Source organism: Garra rufa, chromosome 8 (assembly GCF_049309525.1).
Source record: "Garra rufa chromosome 8, GarRuf1.0, whole genome shotgun sequence".
NCBI lineage: Eukaryota > Metazoa > Chordata > Actinopteri > Cypriniformes > Cyprinidae > Garra > Garra rufa.
In genome coordinates, this window is record NC_133368.1 from 50,574,410 (window position 1) to 50,601,903 (window position 27,494).

Genomic DNA, 27,494 nt, shown 5'->3' on the forward strand with positions numbered 1-27,494 from the left:
TTTTAGTTAAGTTTTGTTTGGAAATGTATCAATTTTGTATTTTATCTTTAATTAGTAATTTTGTGTATTTTTTCTTTATTTGTTTTTTACTGTATTGTTTTAAGAATTTGTATATTATTTTGTAATAGTAATTTTGTTGCATGTTTTTGTCATTTTTTATTCATTGTTTTTGTCTTTTTTACTGTCTATGGTTTATTTTTATTTTTTTGTATTTTTAATTTTAGTTTGGAAATTATATTTATTTAATTACTAATTTTTTGTGTTTTTTCTTTTTTCTTTATTTCTTTTTTTACTGTCAATTGTTTTAATAATTTTTACATAATTTTGTAATATAGTAATTTTGTTGGATATTTTTGTCATTTTTATTTTTTTATGTTTTGTTTTTATTGCTTTTTTTACTTTCCATTTTCATTTTTATTTATTTATTTATCATTATTTTTTTGTTAATTTTAGTTTGGAAAAGTATCAGTTTCGTATTTTGTCTTTATTTAATTAGTAATTTAATACCATGTTTTTGACATTTTTATTTATTTATTATTGTTTTTCACTGTCTATAGTTTTATTCATTTTTATTTTAGTTTTAATTTTAGTTAAGTTTTGTTTGGAAATGTATACATTTTGTATTTTATCTTTATTTAATTTGTGTGTGTGTGTGTGTGTGTGTGTGTGTGTGTGTGTGTGTGTGTGTGTGTGTGTGTGTGTGTGTGTGTGTGTGTGTGTGTGTGTTTTATTTCTGTTTTTTTAATAGTTTTTGTATTATTCTTGTAGTGTAGTGATTTTGTTGCATGTTTTGTAATTGTTTATTATTTGTGGTTTTGATCTTTTTTACTGTCTATAGTTTTATTATTTTTTGTTGTATTTAGTATTTTATCTTTCTTTAATTAATTTAATTGCATGTTTTTGTCATTTTTATTATTATTATTTTTTTGTGTGTGTATTGTTTTTTTTATATTTATTTTAGTTAAGTTTTGTTTGGAAATGTAAACATTTTGTATTTTATCTTTATTTAATTAGTAATTTTGTTACATGTTTTTGTCATTTTTATTTATTTATTTTTTTATCTTTAAAAAATGTACAATATTTACAACATAAATTGTAAAGATAACTTACAACTATAATTAATAAAAATACAAATTACAAAATTTGTAAGTCTAATTTACAAATATTTATTAAAAGATGCATTTCAGAATGTACTATATTTACGAGATAAATTGTTTTAAATACAAATTACAAGAAATAATGACATTTACCAGATAAATTTACAAAGATGAAATACAACTAATAAATTAAGATACAATAACATTTTTGGATACATTTTTAAATATATATATATATATATATATATTTTTTTTTTATCATTTTAGGATTTAATTTTTTTAATCTTTTTTTTTTAAACAATTTTTCACATTTACATTTTTTTAATTAATTTAAATTTTTAATTTAAACATTTTTTAAATTTTAATATTTACAATTTTTTTTTTAATAGAAATGTTAACAATTGTAAAGATTAAACAAAACAACTGTTGTATTTCTTTATCTTGTGCATTTTGTAATTTATCTTTATTATAGTTATTATCTTGTGAATTCCTTATTTATTACACTTGCAAAATATTTTTGTAAATTAACTGGTAAATTTTTTTTATAATGTATCTTTGTTTTTATAGATACTCACCTACATCCTCTTTAAACAACGTTGTTTACACTCATTGTTTCTGCAAAAATTAGGCACATGGATTAATACAATAATGATACTAATGTTTAAGCTGGAGTGATTTGTTTCCAAACTCATGGCAAAGCATGTTCCTGTGCTGCTGGGTTAGGATAGATGTATCCGGACGCTCATTGGACTTGATGATTTATGCAATAATGTGTTTTCCTGTCCAGACTGTTAAACAGATGATATCGGCCGCAGCTGGTTCAATAACTAATTTAACCTCCTACCTAATGTCAGAGATGACAAATCCATCCGTTTCTGTCTTCATGTCCTGCTCCAGGGTCATTTGAAGTGCATCTCATCGCAGGACCAGTATGTTTCTACCCTTCACCATCTTCAACTGGCCTACAGTTTAATACAGGAATCATGTGTTTAAGGGCGAATAGGGAAAAAAATAACTAATAGTTACTGTTTGATTACATTGATAATTGCAAATATTTTTGTATTACAAGTTTATCAAAATGTTAGGTTTTATTTAATGTTTTTTTTTTTGTCTACAGTTCAATTAATTTTATTTTTGTTTGTAATTTTAGTTAAGCAGTGTATTCGATTTTCTATTTAATTTTTATTTAATTAGTAATTTTGTCTTTTTTTCATTTTTTATTTATTATAACATTTTTTTACTGTCTATAGTTTTATTTATTTTATTTTTAATTTTAGTTAAGTTTGGTTTGGGGGTGTATTAGATTTCAGATATTTTTATCTGTATTTAATTAGTAATTTTCTGTGTTTTTGTCATTTTTATTTATTTATTTATTGTTTTTTACTGTCTATAGTTTTATAAATTTTATTTTACTTTTAGTTTAGTTTGAAAATGTATAAAAATGTTTTATTTTATCTTCATTTAATTTTAATTTTATTGCATGTTTTTGTCTTTTTTTACTTTCAGTAATTTTTTTTTAATTTTAGCTAATTTTAGTTAGCAAATGTATACATTTTGTATTTTATCTTTATTTAATTAGTAATTTAATTTAATGTTTTTGTCATTTTTATTTTTTTAGTGTTTTATTTTTATTTTAGTTTTAATTTTAGTAAAGTTTTGTTTGAAGATGTATCAATTTTGTATTTTATCTTTATTTAATTAGTAATTTTGTGTTTTAGTAATTTTTATTTATTATATATATATATATATATATATATACATTACTGTCTTTTGTTTTATTGTCTTTTTGTATTTTAATTTTAGTTATTTTTAGTTTTGAAATTTATTAATTTTGTAATTTATTTAATTAGTAATTTAGTTGCATGTTTTTGTCATTTTGTCATTTATTACAAGTTTTGCACAATGTTAGGTTTTAATATGCAAATGATCCATTATTTAATGAAATATGCGCTAATTTGCATACATTTCTAGTTCAAAAATCTAAACACTGGATGAAGTCAGTTTTTTTGGCATATTAGAGTCAGATGTTTTTACAGAGGGAATTTTGGGTATCTCATTTTGTCACTTCATAATTCAGAAAATTATTAGAATAAGCAAAAAACTATATTTTTTTACAGTTTTTTTTGGGGGGGAATAAAAAAAAAGAAATATTTAAAGCGCTTCGCATCAAACCAGCAGCATCACTCAGGACCCTTTGCACGTTTATTAGTGTTCAATATGCCAAAACCATGAGCATGGAGGAGATTTAGAAAGAGTTTTCTATGCAGGCTGGATGCAGATTGGGCTGTTAAAGGAATAGTTCATCCAAAATGGAAATTTTATGTTTATCTGTAGGGCATCCAAGATGTAGGTGACTTTGTTTCCTCAGAACACAAACAAATATTTTTAACTTAAACCGTTGTAGTCTGTCAGTCATATAATGGCAGTCAATGGGCACCAAAACCTTGAGAGTAAAAAAAAACATACACAGACAAAACCAAATAAAAAAATCTTTGTTTGTGTTCTACTGAAGAAACAAAGTCACTTACATCTTGGATGTCCTGGGGGTAAGCAGATAAAAATCTAATTTTGGGGTAAAGTCTTCTTTGTGTCATTTAAAAAAGTGCTTTTATTCCATACAATGATATATTTTAAAAAAAATCGTATATAAATTGATTTTTTTTTTTTTTTTTTTTTTTTTTTGCATAAAGTGGTAAATGCAGTAATAACATTCAAAACGATATTTTTTTGCACATTTATTATTATTATTTTTTTTTATAAATGTTGTTTATAAATTCCAATGATATATTTAAATAAATAAAAGTTTCAGATGAAAGTTAATTTATATTAAAAAAATATTTTTATTGAAATTAATTTTTAAAAAATCATATGTAAATGTAAAATTTTTTGCAATTTGTAATTTTTTAATAAAGTAGTAAATGCAGTAACAGTAGTAGTAGTAACATTCCAAACGTAATTGTTTTGCACATTCACTCATTTTTTCAAATTGATGTTTGTTGTTTGTTGTATATATATAAAATCAGACGAAAGTTAATTTATATCAACTAAAATAAAATAAAAAAACTCAAATGAATGGTTATGTTGTTTATACATGGCCTACAATGATATACAATATTTTTATATATAAATATATAGCATTTTTGTAATTTTTCATAAAGTGGTAAATGCAGTAATAACATTCCAAATGTTAATTTTTTGCACATTCATTCATTTGTTTAAATAAATGTTGTTTATAAAATTCCATACAAAGATATATTTACATTTAGAAAGATTTATATCATCTAAAAAAGTAATATTTTTGTTCAAATTAATGTGTATGTTGTTTATTCCATACAATGATATATAATTTAAAAAATCATATATAAATGTTTTTTTTTTTTTTTTTTTTACAAATTTTTAATAAAGTAGTAAATGCATTAATAACATGGTAACATTCCAAACTTAATTGTTTTGCACATTCACATTGTGTGTTGTTTTCATACAATTATTGTTGTTTTTTAAATCAGATGAAAGTTAATTTATATCACCTAAAATGTAAAAAAAAAAAAAAGCTCAAATGAATGGTTATGTTGTTTATACATGCCATACAATTATATATGATTTTTTTTTTTTTCATCAGAATTTTTGTAATTTTTCTCTTTTTTTTTTAAAGTGGTAAATGCAGTAATAATATTCAAAACGTATTGTGATTTCTATCATTTTATACATTAACTAATTAATGAGGATTTGCTGATCAGATATCAATATGGTTTTAGCTGAAAAATATTAAGTTACGACTGTTTTATAAAATAACGAATATTTTTAGTCAAAGCGAATCTGGATTTGGACAGCATTATGAGGCTTAACAGCAGTTCTATGAATTTATTCCACTATAATAATAATTCCTTAAATTCAAAACTGAATTGCAATCCAATGATGCATTAATCATTCTCAGTCCACATCTGAATGCAGCACAACCTGATCTTAGGTGTGTCTCACTAAAATGCACCGTAATATGACCATCACTTTTCTAGAGTCTCCATCTGACCCAGTGTCCTGTCGTTTCTCAACTTCTCCATGTTTCTCGTGTAAATCTCTCACTGAGCTTTAATGCAGTCAGTCCGTGATTCTCATTCGACACGAACCCGATAGAGCTGAAGTGAGCAAGACTGGGAGAGAGAGAGAGAGAGAGAGAGAGAGAGAGAGAGAGAGAGAGAGAGAGAGAGAGAGAGAGAGACATCAAGATGCTGGAATTGATCAGAGGATCCAGATTATCCTGTGCGGGAATAAATGCGTGATTTCCAACCTTGCACGGACGTTTTTCTATCCTTTTGGGAATCGCTGAATATTCGTTGTGTTTTATGGAGATTTTGCGCGCTGCCGTCAGTGTCCGCATCTTTTACTCGTTCGGACGGTTTTTACCCCTGCTCTCTCGGATTTAACGTTTTTTTCCACCTTTCCCCCCCGATCTAAAGGTAAGCAGCTGTGTCTAATAATGCGTTTTCTAATATAGCCTACCCGCGGGTTGCGCGTGTCTCAATGAAGAATGTTTTTTTTTTCCTCTGAGATTTTTCTCGACTTTCTATTCCTCATCATCATATATACGCGTAAGCATCCTTTAAATCACGAAAACAGACGAATCTAGCGATGCAGTCGAAAATATGCCCATGTTTCTGTCATTTCTTCCTTTTCTGGCGTGTAGAGAAGTGAAGGGGTTTATTCAGGCTGTTAGTCGCAGGACAGTAACGCAGTAACCGAGTGAAGCAGGTAAGATCTATAAGGGATTTAATAACCCACTTTAGACATTCACATCAAATGCACAGCGTTAATGTTTCACCCTGTCTGGAAAACCGTAGATATTAGGCTTTTGGACTCGTTTCATTGATTGAGATTTAGACGCTGCTCGAGAACCCCAATAATAGCGGGTGTCATTGGTGACTTATTAGGAACGGCCTGTGCTTTAATGCAAAGACCCACTTCTATCAACCCCTCTGATCCATGAATGATCAAATCCCATCTTAATGATGCATTACAATTCAAAATAAGAACAAAATGACTGCTATTTTGGCTTCGAAATGATGTTTTTGAGAGAGTTGCACATTTGTCCTGCAATAGAATTGTATATTAGAGAGGTCCTTGGTGCATCACCACTTTTTTCATCCATGTTTTGGCCATGCAATTATTGGAAAGAGTGGTTTAGAATGGTTATGGTGGCTTTTGAAGATCTGACCATTGGACTAGAGATTTGCATCAAAGGGTTAAACTATATGGTTGATCATTAATGTTAGTATCTCAGTGGTTAAAATGATGTTTTGAGAGAGTTGCACATCTATCCTGCAATATAAATTTATACTAGAGAGGTCCTTGGTGCATCACTACTTTTTTTCATCCATGTTTTGGCCATGCAATTATTGGAAAGAGTGGTTTAGATGATTAGGGTGGCTTTTGAAGATCTGACCATTGTTGCATCAAAGGGTTAAACTAGATGGTTGATCATATTCAGTGTGTTGTTTGATTGCATTGTCATTAATGTTAGCAATGTTCTATTCAATTAGATAAGATTATATTAATTCCCATTTTTCTCTTTCAAAGTGATGTTTTTTTAGAGAGTTGCACGTTTATTACAACATGCAACTAAGTAATGTTAAATATTCCGGAGCTCTTTGGTGCATCACCACTTTTTGTATCCAAATATAGGGAAGAGTGTTTTAGTTGCTTATTGTGGGTTTTAAAGATCTGACTATTGGAATAGAGATTTTGCATCAAAGGGTTCAACTATATGGTTGATCATATTCAGTGTGTTGTTTGATTGCTTTGCCATTAATTTTAGTAATGTTTTGTTTAATAAGATAAGAAGATATTCATTCATATTTTTCTCTTTCAAAATGATGTTTTTGAGAGAGTTGCACATCTATTGAAAAATACCTGAAAATAATGTTAAATATTCCAGAGGTCTTTGGTGCATCACCAATCTTTTCAATTATGGAAAGAGTGGTTTAGGTGATAATAGTGGCTTTTGAAGATCTGACTGTTGGAATATAGAGATTTGCATCAACGGGTTAAAATATATGGTTGATCATTAATGTTAGTATCGCAGTGTTCTGTTTTGGCCATGCAATTATAGGAAAGAGTGATTTAGATGGTTATGGTGGCTTTTGAAGATCTGACCATTGGAATAGAGTTTTGCATCAAAGGGTTAAACTATATGGTTGATCATATTCAGTGTGTTGGGTTGCTTGCTTTGTCATTAATGTTATTTTCTGAATGTTTTGTTTTATCAAAAATATAATAACTCCCATTTTTCTCTTTTAAATAGTTTTTGAGAGAGTTACACATTTATTACAACATGCAACTAAATAATGAGATTCCAGCGGTCTTTGGTGCACCACTATTTTGTCCATGTTTTGGCCATGCAGTTATTGGAAAGAGTGGTTTAGATGGTTATAGTGGCTTTTGAAGATCTGACCATTGTAACAGAGATTTGCATCAAAGAGTTAAACTATATGGTTGATCATTAATGTTAGTATCTCAATGTTCTGTTTTGTCAAGAATATATTAATTCCCAATTTTTGCTTTTAAAATCATGTTTTGAGAGAGTTGCACATCCATTACAACATGCAACTGGAAATAATGCTAAATATTCCAGAGGTCCTTGGTGCATCACCAATTTTCCATCAATGTTTTGGCCATGCAATTATGGGAAAGAGTAATTTAGATGGTTATGGTGGCTTTTGAAGATCTGACCATTGGAATAGACTTTTGCATCAAAGGGTTAAACTATATGGTTGATTATATACAGTGTGTTGGGTTGCTTGCATAAATGTTAGTATCTCAATGCTCTGTTAAATAAGATAAAAATATATTAAATCCAATTTATTTATTTCAAAATGATGTTTTTGAGAGAGTTGCATTTTTATCCTGCAATAGAAATGTATACTAGAGAGGTCCTTGGTGCATCACCACTTTTTTCCATCCATGTTTTGGCCATGCAATTATTGGAAAGAGTGGTTTAGATGGTTATGTTGACTTTTATAGATCTGACCACTGGAATAGAGATTTGCATCAAAGGGTTAAAATATATGGTTGATCATTAATGTTAGTATCTAAATGTTCTATTTTATCAAAATAAGAAAATAAAAATTCCAACTGTTGCTTTCAAAAAGATTTTTGAGAGAGTTGCACATTCATTACAACATGCAACTGAAAATAATGTTAAATATTCCAGAGGTCCTTGCCTTGGTGCATCACCACTTTTTTTCATCCATGTTTTTACCATGCAATTTTGGGAAAGAGTGGTTTAGATGATAATGGTGTCTTTTGAAGATCTGACCATTGTAGTAGAAATTTGCATTAAATGGTTAAATATATGGTTGATCATATAGAGTGTGTTGGGTTGCTTGCATTTCTATTAATGTTAGTATCTCAGTGTTCTTTTTTATCAGGATAAGAATATAATAATTCTTGTTTTCTCTTTTAAAAGGATGTTTTCGAGAGAGTTGCACATCTATTACAACCTGTAACTGAAAATAATGTTACATATTCCAGAGGTTCTTGGTGCATCACTACTTTAAGTCATGTGTTTATGAAAAAAAACACACGACTATAGTCTCATGTAATTATGTTTAGATGATTCAAATTTCTTTTGAAGATCTGACCATTGTAATAGACGTGCATCAAAGGGTTAAACTACAAGGTTGATCATATAGAGTGTGTTGGGTTGCTTGCATTTCTATTAATGTTAGTATCTCAGTGTTCTTTTTTATCAGGATAAGAATATAATGATTCTTGTTTTCTCTTTTAAAAGGATGTTTTCGAGAGAGTTGCACATCTATTACAACCTGTAACTGAAAATAATGTTACATATTCCAGAGGTCCTTGGTGCATCACCACTTTTTTCCATCCAAGTTTTGGCCATGCAATTATATGAAAGATTGGTTTAGATGGTTAAGATCTGACCATTGGAATAGAGATTTGCAACAAAGGGTTAAAATAGATGGTTGATCATTAATGTTAGTATCTAAATGTTCTATTTTATCAAAATAAGAATATAATAATTCCAACTGTTGCTTTCAAAAAGATTTTTGAGAGAGTTGCACATTCATTACAACATGCAGCTGAAAATAATGTTAAATATTCCAGAGGTCCTTGCCTTGGTGCATCACCACTTTTTTTTCATCCATGTTTTTACCATGCAATTTTGGGAAAGAGTGGTTTCGATGATAATGGTGTCTTTTGAAGATCTGACCATTGTAGTAGACATTTGCATTAAATGGTTAAATATATGGTTGATCATATAGAGTGTGTTGGGTTGCTTGCATTTCTATTAATGTTAGTATCTCAGTGTTCTTTTTTATCAGGATAAGAATATAATAATTCTTGTTTTCTCTTTAAAAGGATGTTTTCGAGAGAGTTGCACATTTATTACAACCTGTAACTGAAAATAATGTTACATATTCCAGAGGTTCTTGGTGCATCACTACTTTAAGTCATGTTTTTATTAAAAAAAAAAAAAAACATACTACTATAGTCTCATGTAATTATGTTTAGATGATTCAAATTTCTTTTGAAGATCTGACCATTGTAATAGACGTGCATCAAAGGGTTAAACTACAAGGTTGATAATATATGTAGTGTGTTGGGTTGCTTGCATTGCCATTATTGTTAGTATCTCAGTGTTGTGTTTTATTAAGATAAGAAAATAATATCTCTAATATTCCCTTTCAAAATTGTTTTTGAGAGTTGCACATCTGTTACAACCTGCAAACTGAAAATAATGCTAAATATTTCAGAGGTTCTTGGTGCATCACCACTTTTCAGCCATGTTTTTATGAATAAAAACACAATAGAGAGAGTGGTTTAGATGATTATCGTGCCTTTTGAAGATCTAGAGACCAGCATTAGATGAGTATATATAAAGCTTGCTTGCATTGCCATTCATGTTAGTGCTGGTGGTCATCATTGATTAGATAAGGCATTCATTCTTTCTGTCTTTTGATATTCTCAACATTTAAATCTCTAAACCAGCAGGTGGTACCACAGTGTGCACATCTACATGGTGCACGAACGGAAATGCAATGTGAAAGACTAAATCACCTTTAAAATAGGTGAGGCGCATTAGTGTGATTGCAAATCAACAGCATTTGTGAGCAGCAAACGAGGTCTGATGATTTGCATTGCGACGTGAGCGTGTGAATTACAGGTGCATCATTATTAACTGTGTCAAGAGGAACAGACGCGTCCAACACGGACAGAAAGCTTCAGCAGACTGCAGTAGAGTTGAAAGGCCACCCGCAGGGATAAGCAGACACTTCAGATAGTTTCTAAATATGTCACAAAAGCACAGCCGCAAGCCTTACCTCAGGTTTGAAAGGATTGTTCAGCTAAAAAAAATCAAGTCATTTTTGTCATTTTTTTACGTCACATTATTATGTCTCCACAATTTTTTTTTCAGAGTGACCATGTACTGTCTGTTTTATGTACCTGTACAAGTTTGATAAATACTTAAAAAAAAGTCTTAAAGATTTCAGGTTTATTTCAGTGTGTTGTTTGCTGTTTCTTTATAATTATTTGTGAATTTTACTTGCAGTTTCAAAGTGAAAATTGTTTCAAAGCAGGGTTATTACATGTAACTGCAAGTAAAATTAAATCAATTTATTTATAATGCAAACATTTGATACTTTAAATAAAATGAACATTAAAATATATTATTTAAATCAAACTAAAATAATAAGCCATATATATATATATATATATATATATATATATACACACACACACACACACACACATATATATATAAATATATATATATATACACTGTATATATATATATAGTGTATATATATAGTGTGTATATATATATATATATATATATATATAACCTAAAAATACTAAAAATAGCTAAAATTAAAATCTAAAAATAAAATCTTACATTTTAAATATTACTAAAAAAAACAGTATCTAAATCAAACTTACATAACTCAAAACAGATTGTGAGAAACATTTCTTATTGTAACTCACATCTGAAATAGAAATTTTTTCAGTGTATGACTAAAAATACAAAACAAAGCTCTGAAGTCGTCAATGTGATGAATAACATCCTGATGAAAATGAGATTTCAGAGCTTTGCTGTATGGATAATTTATTTTTTGTGTTCCAGAGAAAAACAACAACATCTATTCTAAGCTTCATAAAGTAGGTTTTGTTGCAGGTGTGATTTTTTTTTTCCCCATTTTTTTTTCTTTGTACAAACCTATTCTCTTTTTATTTTCAGTATATGATGTTTAAAGAAATGCATATTACTCTATTTTGTATGCATCTCTCATAATATGATCATATATGCACACAACCACTTATTGGAAACATGTAATAACATTCAGTGCTCTCCAGAACTCTTGGAAATTCCTGCAGGCAGTATAATTTAGTTATGCTCATTTATTTCAAAGGGCTCAGGGTTTGGCTGGTTGTGTTCATTAGAGGTCCCCTGCTGGTTGATTCTGTAACTACACCTGTGCTACATGGCATTAAAGGCTCAGGTGATTGACTCAGTGAACACCTGTGAGAAAATATGGCAGCATACAAATTGTGCACCAACTTTGGCTCAAAATAACTGGTCATGAGTGCAGAATAAATGCATAGTAAAAAATCCTTACAAATAATTTACTCAAAAACGACAATTATTTCCTCAAAAATAACAATTTGAAATTGTGCTCATCCTCAGGCCATCCAAGATTAGGATGAGTTTGTTTCTCCATCAGATTTGTAGGGCTGTCCGATATATAAATATATATATTATATGAGTTTAGTAATCAGTCGTTTTTATAAAGTTTATTTTCGTGAATCGACGTTTGATGACTTGCAGCCGAAATGCAGCCTTCATGGAATGCAGCCTTCCGTTTAAGAGGTAAGTTTTGTTGAACTGAAAACGGCTCTGAATGAGGAGGAATCGACTCTCGATTCCCAATGCCTCGGAATCGAGGAATCGATTCTTTTTGGAATTGATTCCCAGCCCTACAGATTTGTATAAATGTTTCATTCCATCACTGTCTCACCAATAGATCCTCTGGAGTGAATGGGTGCCGCCAGAATGAGAGTCCAAACAGCTGATAAAAACATCAGAATAATCCACGAGTTATCCACACCACTCCAGTCCATCAGTTAACATCTTGAGAAGATAAAAGCTGACACAATTCCAGCATTAAGACATTTTTAATTGTTTCCGACACTGAATTAACAAAAAAAAAGGTAATTGTGACTTTTTATTTCACAATTCTGACTTTTTCCTTGCAATTTCAAGATCATCTGACTCTTTTTTTTTTTTTTTTTTTTTTAGAACTGTGAGATGTAAACGCACAGTTGCAAGTTATAAAGTCAGAATTCCAGGATATAAACTCAAAATTCTGACTTTTTTCAGAATTGTGACTTAATAATTTTCAATAGCGAGTTTATATCACATAACTGTGACTTTCTCAGAATTGTGAAATTTATATCTCGGAATTCTGACTTTATTTCTGAGAATTGTGAATTTATACTTCGAAATTCTGACTTTATTTCTCAGAATTACAAGTTTATATCTCGCAATTCTGACTTTATTTCTCATAATTACATGTTTATATTTCGGAATTCTGACTTTATTTCTCAGAATTACGAGTTTATATTTCGGAATTCTGACTATTTCTCAGAATTACGAGTTTATATTTCGGAATTCTGACTATTTCTCAGAATTACGAGTTTATATTTCGGAATTCTGACTATTTCTCAGAATTACGAGTTTATATTTCGGAATTCTGACTTTATTTCTCAGAATTACGAGTTTATATTTCGGAATTCTGACTTTATTTCTCAGAATTACGAGTTTATATTTCGGAATTCTGACTTTATTTCTCAGAATTACGAGTTTATACTTCGGAATTCTGACCTTATTTCTCAGAATTACGAGTTTATATTTCGGAAATCTGACTTTATTTCTCAGAATTACGAGTTTATACTTCGGAATTCTGACTTTATTTCTCAGAATTACGAGTTTATACTTTGGAATTCTGACTTTATTTCTCAGAATTACAAGTTTATATTTCGCAATTCTGACTTTATTTCTCAGAATTACGAGTTTATATTTCGGAATTCTGACTATTTCTCAGAATTACGAGTTTATATTTCGGAATTCTGACTATTTCTCAGAATTACGAGTTTATATTTCGGAATTCTGACTATTTCTCAGAATTACGAGTTTATATTTCGGAATTCTGACTTTATTTCTCAGAATTACGAGTTTATATTTCGGAATTCTGACTTTATTTCTCAGAATTACGAGTTTATATTTCGGAATTCTGACTTTATTTCTCAGAATTACGAGTTTATACTTCGGAATTCTGACCTTATTTCTCAGAATTACGAGTTTATATTTCGGAATTCTGACTTTATTTCTCAGAATTACGAGTTTATACTTCGGAAGTCTGACTTTATTTCTCAGAATTACGAGTTTATACTTCGGAAGTCTGACTTTATTTCTCAGAATTACGAGTTTATACTTCGGAAGTCTGACTTTATTTCTCAGAATTACGAGTTTATACTTCGGAATTCTGACTTTATTTCTCAGAATTACGAGTTTATACTTCCGAAGTCTGACTTTATTTCTCAGAATTACGAGTTTATACTTCGGAATTCTGACTTTATTTCTCAGAATTACGAGTTTATACTTCGGAATTCTGACTTTATTTCTCAGAATTGTGAATTTATATTTTGGAATTCTGACTTTATTTCTCAGAATTACGAGTTTATACTTCGGAATTCTGACTTTATTTCTCAGAATTACGAGTTTATATTTCGGAATTCTGACTTTATTTCTCAGAATTACGAGTTTATACTTCGGAAGTCTGACTTTATTTCTCAGAATTACGAGTTTATACTTCGGAAGTCTGACTTTATTTCTCAGAATTACGAGTTTATATTTCGGAATTCTGACTTTTATTTCTCAAAATTACGAGTTTATATTTCGGAATTCTGACTTTATTTCTCATAATTGTGAATTTATATTTCGGAATTCTGACTTTATTTCTCAGAATTACGAGTTTATACTTTGGAATTCTGACTTTATTTCTCAAAATTACGAGTTTATATTTCGGAATTCTGACTTTATTTCTCAGAATTACAAGTTTATACTTTGGAATTCTGACTTTATTTCTCAGAATTACAAGTTTATACTTTGGAATTCTGACTTTATTTCTCAAAATTACGAGTTTATATTTCGGAATTCTGACTTTATTTCTCAGAATTACGAGTTTATATTTTCGGAATTCTGACTTTATTTCTCAAAATTACGAGTTTATACTTCGGAAATCTGACTTTATTTCTCAGAATTACGAGTTTATATTTCGGAATTGTGACTTTATTTCTCAGAATTACAAGTTTATATTTCGGAATTCTGACTTTATTTCTCATAATTGTGAATTTATATTTCGGAATTCTGACTTTATTTCTCAGAATTACGAGTTTATACTTTGGAATTCTGACTTTATTTCTCAAAATTACGAGTTTATATTTCGGAATTCTGACTTTATTTCTCAGAATTACAAGTTTATACTTTGGAATTTTGACTATTTCTCAGAATTACAAGTTTATACTTTGGAATTCTGACTTTATTTCTCAAAATTACGAGTTTATATTTCGGAATTCTGACTTTATTTCTCATAATTGTGAATTTATATTTCGGAATTCTGACTTTATTTCTCATAATTGTGAATTTATATTTCGGAATTCTGACTTTATTTCTCAAAATTACGAGTTTATATTTCGGAATTCTGACTTTATTTCTCATAATTGTGAATTTATATTTCGGAATTCTGACTTTATTTCTCAGAATTACGAGTTTATATTTTCGGAATTCTGACTTTATTTCTCAAAATTACGAGTTTATACTTCGGAAATCTGACTTTATTTCTCAGAATTACGAGTTTATATTTCGGAATTCTGACTTTTATTTCTCAAAATTACGAGTTTATATTTCGGAATTCTGACTTTATTTCTCATAATTGTGAATTTATATTTCGGAATTCTGACTTTATTTCTCAGAATTGTGAGTTTATATCTCGGAATTCTGACTTTATTTCTCAGAATTACAAGTTTATATTTTGGAATTCTGACTTTATTTCTCATAATTGTGAATTTATATTTCGGAATTCTGACTATTTCTCAGAATTACGAGTTTATATTTTCGGAATTCTGACTTTATTTCTCAGAATTACGAGTTTATACTTCGGAATTCTGACTTTATTTCTCAGAATTACGAGTTTATACTTCGAAATTCTGACTTTATTTCTCAGAATTACGAGTTTATACTTCGGAATTCTGACTTTATTTCTCAGAATTACGAGTTTATACTTCGGAATTCTGACTTTATTTCTCAGAATTACGAGTTTATACTTCGGAATTCTGACTTTATTTCTCAGAATTACGAGTTTATACTTCGAAATTCTGACTTTATTTCTCAGAATTACGAGTTTATACTTCGGAATTCTGACTTTATTTCTCATAATTACGAGTTTATACTTCGGAATTCTGACTTTATTTCTCATAATTACGAGTTTATACTTCGGAATTCTGACTTTATTTCTCATAATTACGAGTTTATACTTTGGAATTCTGACTTTATTTCTCATAATTGTGAATTTATATTTTGGAATTCTGACTTTATTTCTCAGAATTACGAGTTTATACTTCGGAATTCTGACTTTATTTCTCAGAATTACCAGTTTATACTTCGGAATTCTGACTTTATTTCTCAGAATTGTGAGTTTATATTTCGGAATTCTGACTTTATTTCTCAGAATTACGAGTTTATACTTCGGAATTCTGACTTTATTTCTCAGAATTGTGAGTTTATATTTCGGAATTCTGACTTTATTTCTCAGAATTACGAGTTTATACTTCGGAATTCTGACTATTTCTCAGAATTACGAGTTTATATCTCGGAAGTCTGACTTTATTTTTCAGAATTACGAGTTTATATCTCGGAATTCTGACTTTATTTTTCAGAATTACGAGTTTATATCTCGGAATTCTGACTTTATTTCTCAGAATTACAAGTTTATATCTCGGAATTCTGACTTCATTTCTCAGAATTACGAGTTTATAACTCGCAACTGTTAGTTTATATCACACAATTGTGACTATTTCTCAGAAATGCAAATTTTTATCACGCAATTCTTAGAAAAAGAATGAAAAAACATTATTATGCATTATGAACTCATATTTTTGTTAAAAATGTCTTGATGGATTTGTTTTCTTGTGGATTATTGTGATGTTTTTATCAGCTGTTTGGACTCTTTCTGATGTTTCTGATGGCACCCATTCACTGCAGAGGATCCATTGGTTAAGACATTTCTCCAAATCTGATGAAGAAACAAACTCATTCTAATCTTGGATGACCTAAGGGTCAGATTGTATCAGCACAATTTCATTTTTGACTGTGCTTTTGCTATTTTGGCTCACAAATGACTGGAAAAAGTAATGGAAATTGATGTTATTCTTACATTCAAATCCTAGATTCATCTCTGCATCTAAACTGGAACAAATTTACATTTATGCATTTATCTAAAGTGTCTTACATTGAATTTAATCTATACATTCGCTGGGAAACAAACCCATGACCTTGAGATCTAGATAGATCTTCTATACAGGAATGCATGAAACCCGCAAACAACCTGACCAAACATTTTCTAGTTCAAGCTGAATCGGTTTGTTTTAGCACAAGCGGTGGTTTATCTGTGACTGTAAATGTGCAGCATTGTTAGTTTTGAAGGGAATGAGCCGTTTGAGAAAGAACAATGTGAAAACAGCGACACGTCCAAACCTGCCAAGAACAGCGTGATTGTCAAGGTTTTGTGTGAAAACTAATTAAAAGTTTTGTTTGTCGTGCCTGAATCCTAGAATATTATATTCCTGAAAATTAAATTTCCACACAGCTTGATGCTTTCTGACAGCAACCAACAGAGACACGATTTATAGCACCTTTAATTCTGCCTTGATTTCATTCGTTTAATCTCAGTAGTAGTTTATATAATGCTCTTGTTTATGTAACTCAAACTTAATGCAGTTTATAACAAATTAAAAGTTAATGTTCTTATTCAGCTTGCACTGCAAAAAATAGTACATTCTTAACACTTTAATCTCGTTTTCTTTTGTCTTGTTGTCCTGTAGCAAGAAACTACTTTGATATTAAGACTTGTTTTCAGAAAATCTAGTGTATTTTGTCTTTGCATTTTATTTTCACTTAGCTTTATTACTTATTTATGCTCAATATCTTTAGACTCAAGGCAGATTCTCTAAAACATCACCAATACAAATGCACAACTTAAACCTTATGTAATTTATAACAAATTAAATGCTACTCTTCGGAGTGCAAAAGGCCACTATTTGCTTTTTACTTCTGTCTTCTTATTCTGCACAAATATGCAAACATCCTTAAAGAAAAAAGCTAATTTGATATTTTGACTTTGCATTTTTTTAATGAGGTTTATTTCAGCTTGTTTATGATCAATATCGTTATGCTCAAGATAGTTTATCTGAAAAAAGCAACAATACAAATGCACACATCAAAAATCAAACGCTTGAAATTTTGCCTCAGATTATTTACATTGCAAAAAAAAACAAAAAAAACAATTTACTTTTAATTCCTGTAAAAATATTGAAATAATATGGCAAAATTATTTAAATGCAAATTTTAAATTAAACCTTGTTGTCAGAGAATCCATCTGGAATGTATGTTTTTATTTTTTTTAGTATTAATTTTGTTATTTCACTTGTTTATGCTTAATGTCTTTATATACAGTACAGATTTACTGAAAAAAGTCATCAATTTCAGTTCAACACTTCAAATGCACAACTCACTGCAAAAAGATAATTTATACTTATTGTTACAAATATTGCAACATTCTTAAATGTGATATTTTGACTTTGCATTTTTTATTAGTTTTATTTCACTTCTTTATGCCTAATATCTTTATAATCACGATAGTTTAGTTAAAGCAACAATACAAATGCACACATCAAAAATCAAGCACATGAAATGTTGCCTCAGATTATTTACATTGCAAAAAAAAAAAAAAAAAATTCCTGTAAAAATATTTAAATAATACAGCAAAACTACTTAGATGCAAATTTAAAATTAAGCCTTGTTGTTAGAGAATCCATCTGGAATATATGTGTATTTTGTCTGTGCATTTTATTTAATTATTCATTTTTTGTATAAGTTTTGTTATTTCACTTGTTTATGCTTAATGTCTTTATACAACATTGATTTACTGAAAAACCAACACTTCAAATGCACAACTCACGCTTTATGTAATTTGTAAAGAAATAGAAGTTATTACATTTTGCTTCAGCTTGTTTACAATGCAAAAATTCCCCTTTTATTCTTATTTACTCTTACAAATATTGCAACATCATCAAAGCAAGAAGCAAATTTAATATTTTGACTTTGCATTCTTTAAAATGGTTTATTTCAACTAGTTTATGCTTAATATCTGGAATATAAGTTGATTTTGTCTTTGCATTTTATTTTCGTTTAGATTTATTTCACTTGTTTTCTCGTTTATGCGTAATGTCTTTATAAAAATACAACAATTCAAATTCACACTTTATGTAATTTGTAAAAAAAAAATAGAAATTACTCATATTTTGCTATTACAAATTATTCTTACAAACATTGCAACATCCTTGAAACAAGAAGCAAATGTAATATTTTGACTGCATTTTTTTAAATGAGTTGTATTTTTAATTTTTTTTTTTTTTTTTTTTGCAGTGTAAATAATCAGAGGCAAATTTTCATGTGTTTGATTTTGGATGTGTGCATTTGTATTGTTGCTTTTTTCAGATAAACTATCTTGAATATAAAGATATTAAGCATTAACAAGTTAAAAATACTCTTGTTTTAAGAAGGTTGCAATATTTGAAAGAATAAATTGTCATTTTGCAGCATAAACAAGCTGAAGCAAAATATTTTTTTTTACAAATAAAGTGTGAGTTGTGTATTTGAATTGTTGAATTAAAATTGTAAATTTTTTTCAGTAAATCTGTTTTATGTAAAGACATTAAGCATAAACGAGTGAAGTAAAACTACATGAAAAGAAAATGCAAAGACAAAATAAACTTATATTCCAGATATTAAGCATAAACAAGTTAATATAAGCCGAATTTTAAGAAATGTGAACTAAGTATAAGGCAATATTTGTAAGAATAAATAAGATTAAATTGTCTTTTTTTGCATTATAACAAGCTGAAGCAAAATATGAGTAACTTATTTATTTATTTATTTATTTATTTATTTATTTATTTATTATTTTTTTGTGCATTTGAATTGTGGATTTTTTTTAATGAATCAATGTTGTATATAAAAACATTAAACATAAGCATGAGAAAACAAGTTAAATAAAATATGAAAATAAAATGCAAAGATAGAATAAACTTATATTCCTGATTTTAGGCATAAACTAGTGGAAATAACTCTAATAAAAAAAATTCAAAGTCAAAATATTAAAATTTTAAGGATGTTGATGTATTTTTAATATATTTTTTTTCAGTAAATCAATGTTGTATATAAAGACATTAAGCATAAACAAGAGAAAATATAAAGACATTATGCATTAACAAGAGAAAACAAGTGAAATAAAACATGAAAATAAAATGCAAAATAAAAAGACAAAATAAACTGATATTGCAGATATTAGGCATAAACAAGATGAAAGAAACCTCAATTAAAAAAAATGAAAAGTCAAAATAATAAATTTGCTTCTTGCTTTAATTATGTGGCAATAGTAATATGAATAAATAAGATTAAATTGTCTTTTTTTTCATTGTAACAAGCCGAAGCAAAATATGAGTAACTTATATATTTTTTTTTACAAACAAAGCATGAGTTGTGCATTTGAATTGTGGATTTTTTTAATGAATCAATGATGTATATAAAGACATTAAACATAAACATGAGAAAACAAGTTAAATAAAACATGAAAATTAAATGCAAAGACAAAATAAACTTATATTCCAGATTTTAAGCATAAACAAGTGGAAATAACCCTAATTCAAAAAAATTTAATTAATTTTGCTTCTTGTTTTAAGGATGTTGCAATATTTGTAATATTTTTTTCAGTAAATCTGTGTTGTATATAAAGACATTATGCATAAACAAGAAAAAACAAGTGAAATAAAACATGAAAATTAAAAAAAAAAAGATTTGCTTCTTGTTTTAAGGATGTTGCAAGCTTTGTAATGTAAAAATGTTGCAATCTTTGTCAAATTAGTTTTTTGTAGTAAATCCGTGTTGTATATAAAGACATTAAGCATAAACAAGAGAAAACAAGTGAAATAAAACATGAAAATAAAATGCAAAGAGAAAATAATCTTATATTCCAGATATTAAGCATAAACAAGATGAAAGAAACCTCATTTAAAAAAAATGCAAAGTCAAAATATTGCATTTGCTTCTTACTTTAAGAATGTTGCAATATTTGTAAGAACAAATAATAATAAATTGTCTTTTTTTGCAGTGAAAACAAGCAAAATATAAGTACATGATATTTTGTCTTAGCACTTTTTTTAGTGTTAATTTTGTTTGTTCATAGTAAACATTAGAGTTTCTATAAACAAGCCTTAATATGTCTTTGTTTTGTTTGTTTTGTTTGCTTTCTAAGGATGTTTGGACATTGTCAGTGTAAAACGAGACGAGGATCCTCATGAATAATATATTTCAGCGGTGAATGGCCGTGTTGCTCAACATTACGTAAGTGGACACCCACAGATGAGATGTGCTAAGCGCTGCAGATGTCTGGCTGACAGCTTTGTTAATGGCTCTGAGCGTTCAGACGACTGCTGAATGAATGTGCCAGATTTATACGGCCCGCGTTATTACAGAGCTCGGACTTTTGCCCCTGCCAGCGAAGCCACTGAACATTTCATTCATTTTAATGGATGCAAAACACAAAGCTGAGTGTGTTTTTTCACAGCCACAAAAACACCATTAGAATTGCAGTATTATCCTGTTAGACGTGGAGATGTTTTAGGAGTGACTAATGCATTGAAATGCATGCCTGAATCTGCTAAACCACGCTTTTGAGTCGCTGGTGAATGATGGTCGATGCACTGATAAGGTGTTTTACCAGGGGCTTTTAAGATATTATAGTGTTTTCATTTCTACAGGATGCTCACGATTTAACCTTGTTGATGTTTTTGACTAGAAGAGATTATATTTATTAACCAAGCACAGCATTTTTAGTGAGTCTGTCCAGTTTAATGTGTTAAACCAAGATGTTTTGATCAGACAGAGATCATTTTATTTTAGTTTTCTCTTGTTTATGCTTAATGTCTTTATTTACAACAAAGATTTACTGGAGAAAATCAATTCAACGATTCAAATGCACAATGCATGCTTTATTTGTAAAAAAATATTTTGCATAATGCTTCAGAAAAAGACAATTTATAAATAATAAACACAATCTTATGTGTGATAAAGCTGAAACAGGTATTCACTACAAACAAATAAATAAATGTGTCTCTTCTGCTCTTCAAGGCTGCATTTATTTGATCAAAAATACAGGAAAAAATGAAAAAGTATTAGAATGTAAAATAGCTGTTTTCGATGTGAATATTAGTTAAAATGTAATTTATTTCTCTGATCAAAGCTGATTTTTAGCATCATTACTCATTACTTTTAGCATCAGTCTTCAGTGTCCAATGATCCCTCAGAAATTATTCTAATATGCTGATTTGCTGTTTAAAAATATATATATTTTTGAACATTACTGTTGAAAACAGTTTTCAGGATTATAGTCTTGTCTGTCATGTTGTCCTAGTGTTTTTCCCCCTCTGTTTCCAGTTCAAATGGTTTAGTCCTTGTTTCCCCCTTTTGGTTCTTGTTCATTTGGTTCAGTCTTGCCCATATTTGTATTTCCCCCTGGTTTGCTCGTTTGTAACCCCAGCCCTGTTCCAGTGTATTTAAGTCTGTGTCTGCTCACTCCTCTTTGTCCGTCAATGATTGTTACTTCTGTTTACCGTTTGCCCCTGGATTTCTGTTTGTTTAGTTAATAAAGTGTCTTTTTTGTTTATACTCCGGTTTCCCTGCATTTCCCTGGATTCCACCACTTCTCCATCCGCACTCGTTTGTGACAACATTTGTGTGGAAACCATCATGCATTTTATTTTTCAGGATTCACAGATGAAAAGAAAGTTCAAAAGAACAGCATTTATTTGAAATAGAAATATTTTAAACATTTTCGGTTTGATCAATTTAATGCATCCTTATTGAATAAAACTATTATGTTCTTTCAAGAAATGGTAGTGTATATCTATGTTTATATATATATATCTATTTTAAAAGACTGTGTTTTTCAGTCAGAGGAACTATCATTTTAACTAAGGTTTAAAGGAACACTCCCCTTTTTTTGGAAATAGGCTCATTCTCCAACTCCCCCTGAGTTAATAAGCTGATTTTTACCGTTTTGAAATCCATTCAGCCGTTCTCCAGTTCTGGCGATATCACTTTTAGCATAGCTTAGCATAGATCATTGAATCCTATTAGACCAATAGCATCACATTCAAAAATGACCAACGAGTTTCCATATTTGTCCTATATTTAAAACTTGACTCTTCTGTAGTTATATCGTGCACTAAGACCAGTGGAAATGCAAAGCTGCTAGTTTCTAGGCTGATAAGATTAGGAACTACACTCCCATTCCGGCGTAATAGTCAAGGAAGTTTGCTGCTGTAATAAGGCCGAAGCAGGAGCAGTAATACCACGCAGCACATGTGCAAATGCTAAACTAGCTGGGAACTCATTTCTGATAATACTCCGCCTGCTTCGGCCATATTACGGCAGCAAACTTCCTTGACTATTACGCCGGAATGGAAGTGTAGTTCCTAATCTTATCAGCCTAGAAACTCACAGCTTTGCACTTAGTGCACGATATAACTACAGAAGAGTTTTAAATAGGACAAATATGGAAACTCGTTGGTCATTTTTGAACACGATGCTATTGGTCTAATAGGATTCAATGATCTATGCTAAGCTATGCTAAAAGTGATATCGCCAGAACAGGAGAACGGCTGAATGGATTTCAAAATGGTAAAAATCAACTTATTAACTCGGGGGGAGTTGGAGAATGAGCCTATTTGCAAAAAAAGTGGAGTGTTCCTTTAAGTTTGAAGATTGTATCAGCGATTTCAAGCCTGAAACATAAAGTGTCACATTCAGCTGACCTTTCTTCACGATCCGCTCGCTGCCTGCCCCATAAATTGGCTGTAAAAAAAACGCGTCTCTGTGGTCAGCCTAGGGTCCGAGATATGCCAAAAAAACAAACTCTTGTGGTGTTCCCGGGTCAAAAATGACCGGACTCCAAACAATTGCTTGTAAGTTCCTCATTATGCTATATTATCACCAAATATTGGATTCATTCTTTTTGTCAACTTGTTTTCTTTCATTTAGGACTGGTTTTGTATTTCTGTTTGCATCTGATTAATCATAGGCCTCATTTATCTGAGATTAGGCACCTAATTTTTTGAGAAAAAAAAAATCACAATATTAAACAATCAGGAAGTTTGCATTTACAGTAAATGCTTTTATTTGGTACAAAATTGCAAAAAGTCACACTTGCGGTGTTCCCAGTCAAATATGACATTTATAGTGAATCTCGCCCAGCCATATTGAGTACATTTCTGGTGTAAATCATGATTTGATTGTGCTCCTCTCTGTCCCACAGGCGACTCAATCCAGCTGGAATTAAATCAGGATATACTTGTGTTTCTCAAACATGGCAGGCACCGTCTCTGTCAACACGAGGCCCGTCGCTCCGACAGACAAACCAGCCCAACATCAGCAACGGAAGGAGCTCGCCTGAGGATCCGTGCCGTTTTGGATTAACAGATCTGCAGTCGCACATTTGTGAGGATTACACCTTTGCTTCCTTGTTTTCGTCATGTTTCGTCTCAGAATGATCCTTCAGATCGTCTCCGTGGTTTGGGGAGTTACGCTCGTCATTTGCCAGCAAGCACAATTCACCACCGTTACCACAAACTACGGAAAGCTGCGTGGATTGAAGGTGGCTCTTCCCAGTGAGATCCTGGGCCCCGTGGAGCAGTATCTGGGCGTCCCGTATGCGATGCCCCCTACTGGAGAACGCCGCTTTCAGGCTCCGGAGCCGCCGGCGTCTTGGCCCGGCATCAGAAACGCCACGCAGTTTGCTCCGGTGTGTCCGCAGTATCTGGAGGATCGGCTGTTGCTCACTGACATGTTGCCGGTTTGGTTTACCGCTAATCTGGATACGGTTGCGACGTATGTGCATGAGCAGAGCGAAGACTGTCTGTACCTCAATGTCTACGTGCCCACAGAGGAAGGTAGGGCATATGAAATGCACACACAAACCTTTGGTTTTCAAGTCTCTTTTGCTCACAAAGGCTGTATTTATTTAATCAAACATACTGTAAAAATCTTAAAATATTTTTAGAATTTAAAATAGATGTTTGCTAGGTGAATATCTGTTACTTTGTAATTTATTTCTGTGAACAAAGCTGGATTTTCAGCATCTTTACTCCGGTCTTAAGCGTCACATGATTCTTCAGAAATCCAAAAACATTTTTGATTATTATTGATGAAGGAATATTTTTGTGGAATCCATGATGCATTATATTTATCAGTATTGACAGACACTTTAAAAAAAAATCAATTTAATGCTTTCTTGATTAATAAAAGTATTAATTTCTTTAAAAAAAAACATAGTGACCCCAAACTTTTGGACATTATTATATATAATATATTATATATAATATATATCACTCAAAATTAATAATTTAATCAATTAACAATGCAATTGTATTAATTTATAAAAATAAAAAAAAGATGCCATTTCTGTAGGGTTGCAAAGGGGTGGAAACATTTCAGTAAATTTCCATAAACTTTCCTAAAGTTTCTAATAATTCCGCTTTTTTTTTCAAAAGCTTTTAAAATCCTGGAAAATCCAAAAAACTAGAATTTTCCAGTTTTTTTACCAGAAATGTAAGTTGCTACTTTATTTTTCGTTTATGTATGGTGTTTATTTTTTTCTCAAGTAGTTGCCAAATCATTTGGTTTAACTTAAAATAACTAAAACTCATGAATGAAAATGAGTAAAACCGATATTGATATTGAAAAGGGAATATATATTATTTTCAGGATTCACAAAAAAAAAGTGTCTTAACTTTTTCAATTTTACGCTTCCTTGATGAATAAAAGTATTCATGTCTTTAAAAAAAATAATGACCCCAAACTTTTGAACTATATATATATATATATATATATATATATATATATATATATATATATATTTGTTTTTATATGAAATTCTTAATACAATTGTAATCATTTATGAAAGATGCAATGTCTAGGGTTGCCATTTTCAGTAAGTTTCCATAAACTTTCTACAAGTTTCTGAACAAACCCCAAATTTCCAAAAAAGTGAAAAATTCTGGAAGTTTCCAGAAAGTTCCAGAAGTTTGTGCCCATTTAATATCCTATTTTGAATTGAGTGTATATAAAGGTTTAAAGCAAATTAATATTTATGTAATTTTACATAATAAGGTGAAACCTTTATTTTTAATAATACATATTTCTTGGTATTGATTGACTTATAATTATTCTTTATCCTTGCACAGATTTCCGTAAGGGTAATTTTTTTGAAATTGAGATTTATCCATTTTATAAAAGCTAAATAAATAAGCTTTCCATTGTTGTATGGTTTGGCTGAGATACAACTATTTGAAAATCTCCAATCTGAGGGTGCAAAAAAAAAAAAAAAAAAAAAAAATTGAGAATATTGCCTTTAAAGTTGTCCAAATGAAGTTCTTAGCAATGCAAATTACTAATCAAAAATTAAGTTTTGATATATTTATGGTATGAAATGTATAAAATATCTACATGGAGCATGTGCTTTACTTAATATCTAAATATCTTTGGCATAAAAGATGCCAAGTACAATGTATTTTTGGCTATTGCTACAGATATACCCGTGCTATTTAAGACTGGGTCATTTATAGGATTGACTCCTTGACAAAGGATACATAAAAAGCTTTAATATGTGAAACAGAAGCATGCTGTCTACTTAGGCAGCTCAGTAGATGTTGGAACGGAGCCACTTCATCATTATATCCATGCATTCATGGGATTGCCATGATCTTATTTGTGCGTGTCGCTTCTTGTTTTTTATATAGACAGAAACTAAATATGCTGTTTGTTCCCTAAGGAGATGGATTTATGATTTCAGCAGTTGATGTCCAAACTGTGACGCTCTAGTAGATTCATCAGTAACACAGCGCATCGCCTCGAGGAGCGGAACATAATGAAACGTGTGATGAACGAAGGCGGAAAACAAAACATTAGATGTAGAACTCAAGGGGTTTGGTCATGCAAGTTTTGTTCACCATTTACAATGACACCGTCTCTGGTTTTAGGGCTTTCCAGGGTTATTATAGCTAACTAATATTAAAAAAAAAAAAAAAAAAAAAAAGACTATAAAAATGTTACTTGAAATAAAATAAATGCTAACTGAAATAAAATGTATTTAATTTATTTTATTTTATTTTAATTTATTATTTTATTTTATTTTATTTTATTTTATTTTATTTTATTTTATTATTAGGTCTAGGTCTTTCCAGTGTTATTATGGTTAACTAATATAAAAATAAAACTGAAGCCATTAAAAAATATTAATAAAATAAATGCTAACTGAAATAAAATGTATTTTATTTTATTTTATTTTATTTTATTTTATTTTATTTTATTTTATAATAGGTATAGGTCTTTCCAGGGTTATGATTAACTAACATAAAAATAAAAATAAAGCCATAAAAAAAAAAAATTAAGACCATAAAAAATGTTACTTGAAATAAAATGTATTTTATCTTATTTATTTAACTTTCTCATAAATAGGTCTAGGTCTTTCCAGGGTTATTATGGTTAACTAATATAAAAATAAAACTAAAGTCATAAAAAATAAAACTAAGTCCATTAAACGAATAATAATAAAATAAATGGTGACTGAAAATAGGTTGATATTGATAAATATGTCTAGGTTATTATGGTTAACTAACATTAAAACAAAACTGAAGCCATAAAAATTAAAATAAAATGAATGCTTACTGAATTTTATTTTATTTTATTTTATTTTATTTTATTTTATTTTATTTTATTTTATTTTATTTTATTTATTTTATTTTATTTTATTTTATTTTATTTTATTTTATAAATAGGTCTAGGTCTTTCCGAGGTTATTATAGTTAACTAATTAAGCTAAAGCCATAAAAAAATAAAACTAAGACCATAAAAACATAGTAATAAAATAAATGCTAACTGAAACAAAATGTTTTGTTTTATTTTATTTTATTTTATAAATAGGTCTAGGT

At 29.5% G+C, this 27,494-nt stretch overlaps 1 protein-coding gene across 1 annotated transcript in view; it reads left to right on the forward strand.

Moving 5' to 3' along the window:
* Positions 1–5,299: 5,299 nt before the first annotated feature.
* Positions 5,300–27,494, forward strand: part of LOC141340247 (neuroligin-4, X-linked-like) — a 37,738-nt gene continuing 15,543 nt past the window's right edge. The window contains exons 1-2 of the mRNA XM_073845170.1: positions 5,300–5,551; positions 23,822–24,455. Coding sequence (XP_073701271.1) covers positions 24,038–24,455 — 418 coding nt within the window. The 5' untranslated portion in view covers positions 5,300–5,551; positions 23,822–24,037. The remainder of the gene's footprint in view (positions 5,552–23,821; positions 24,456–27,494) is intronic.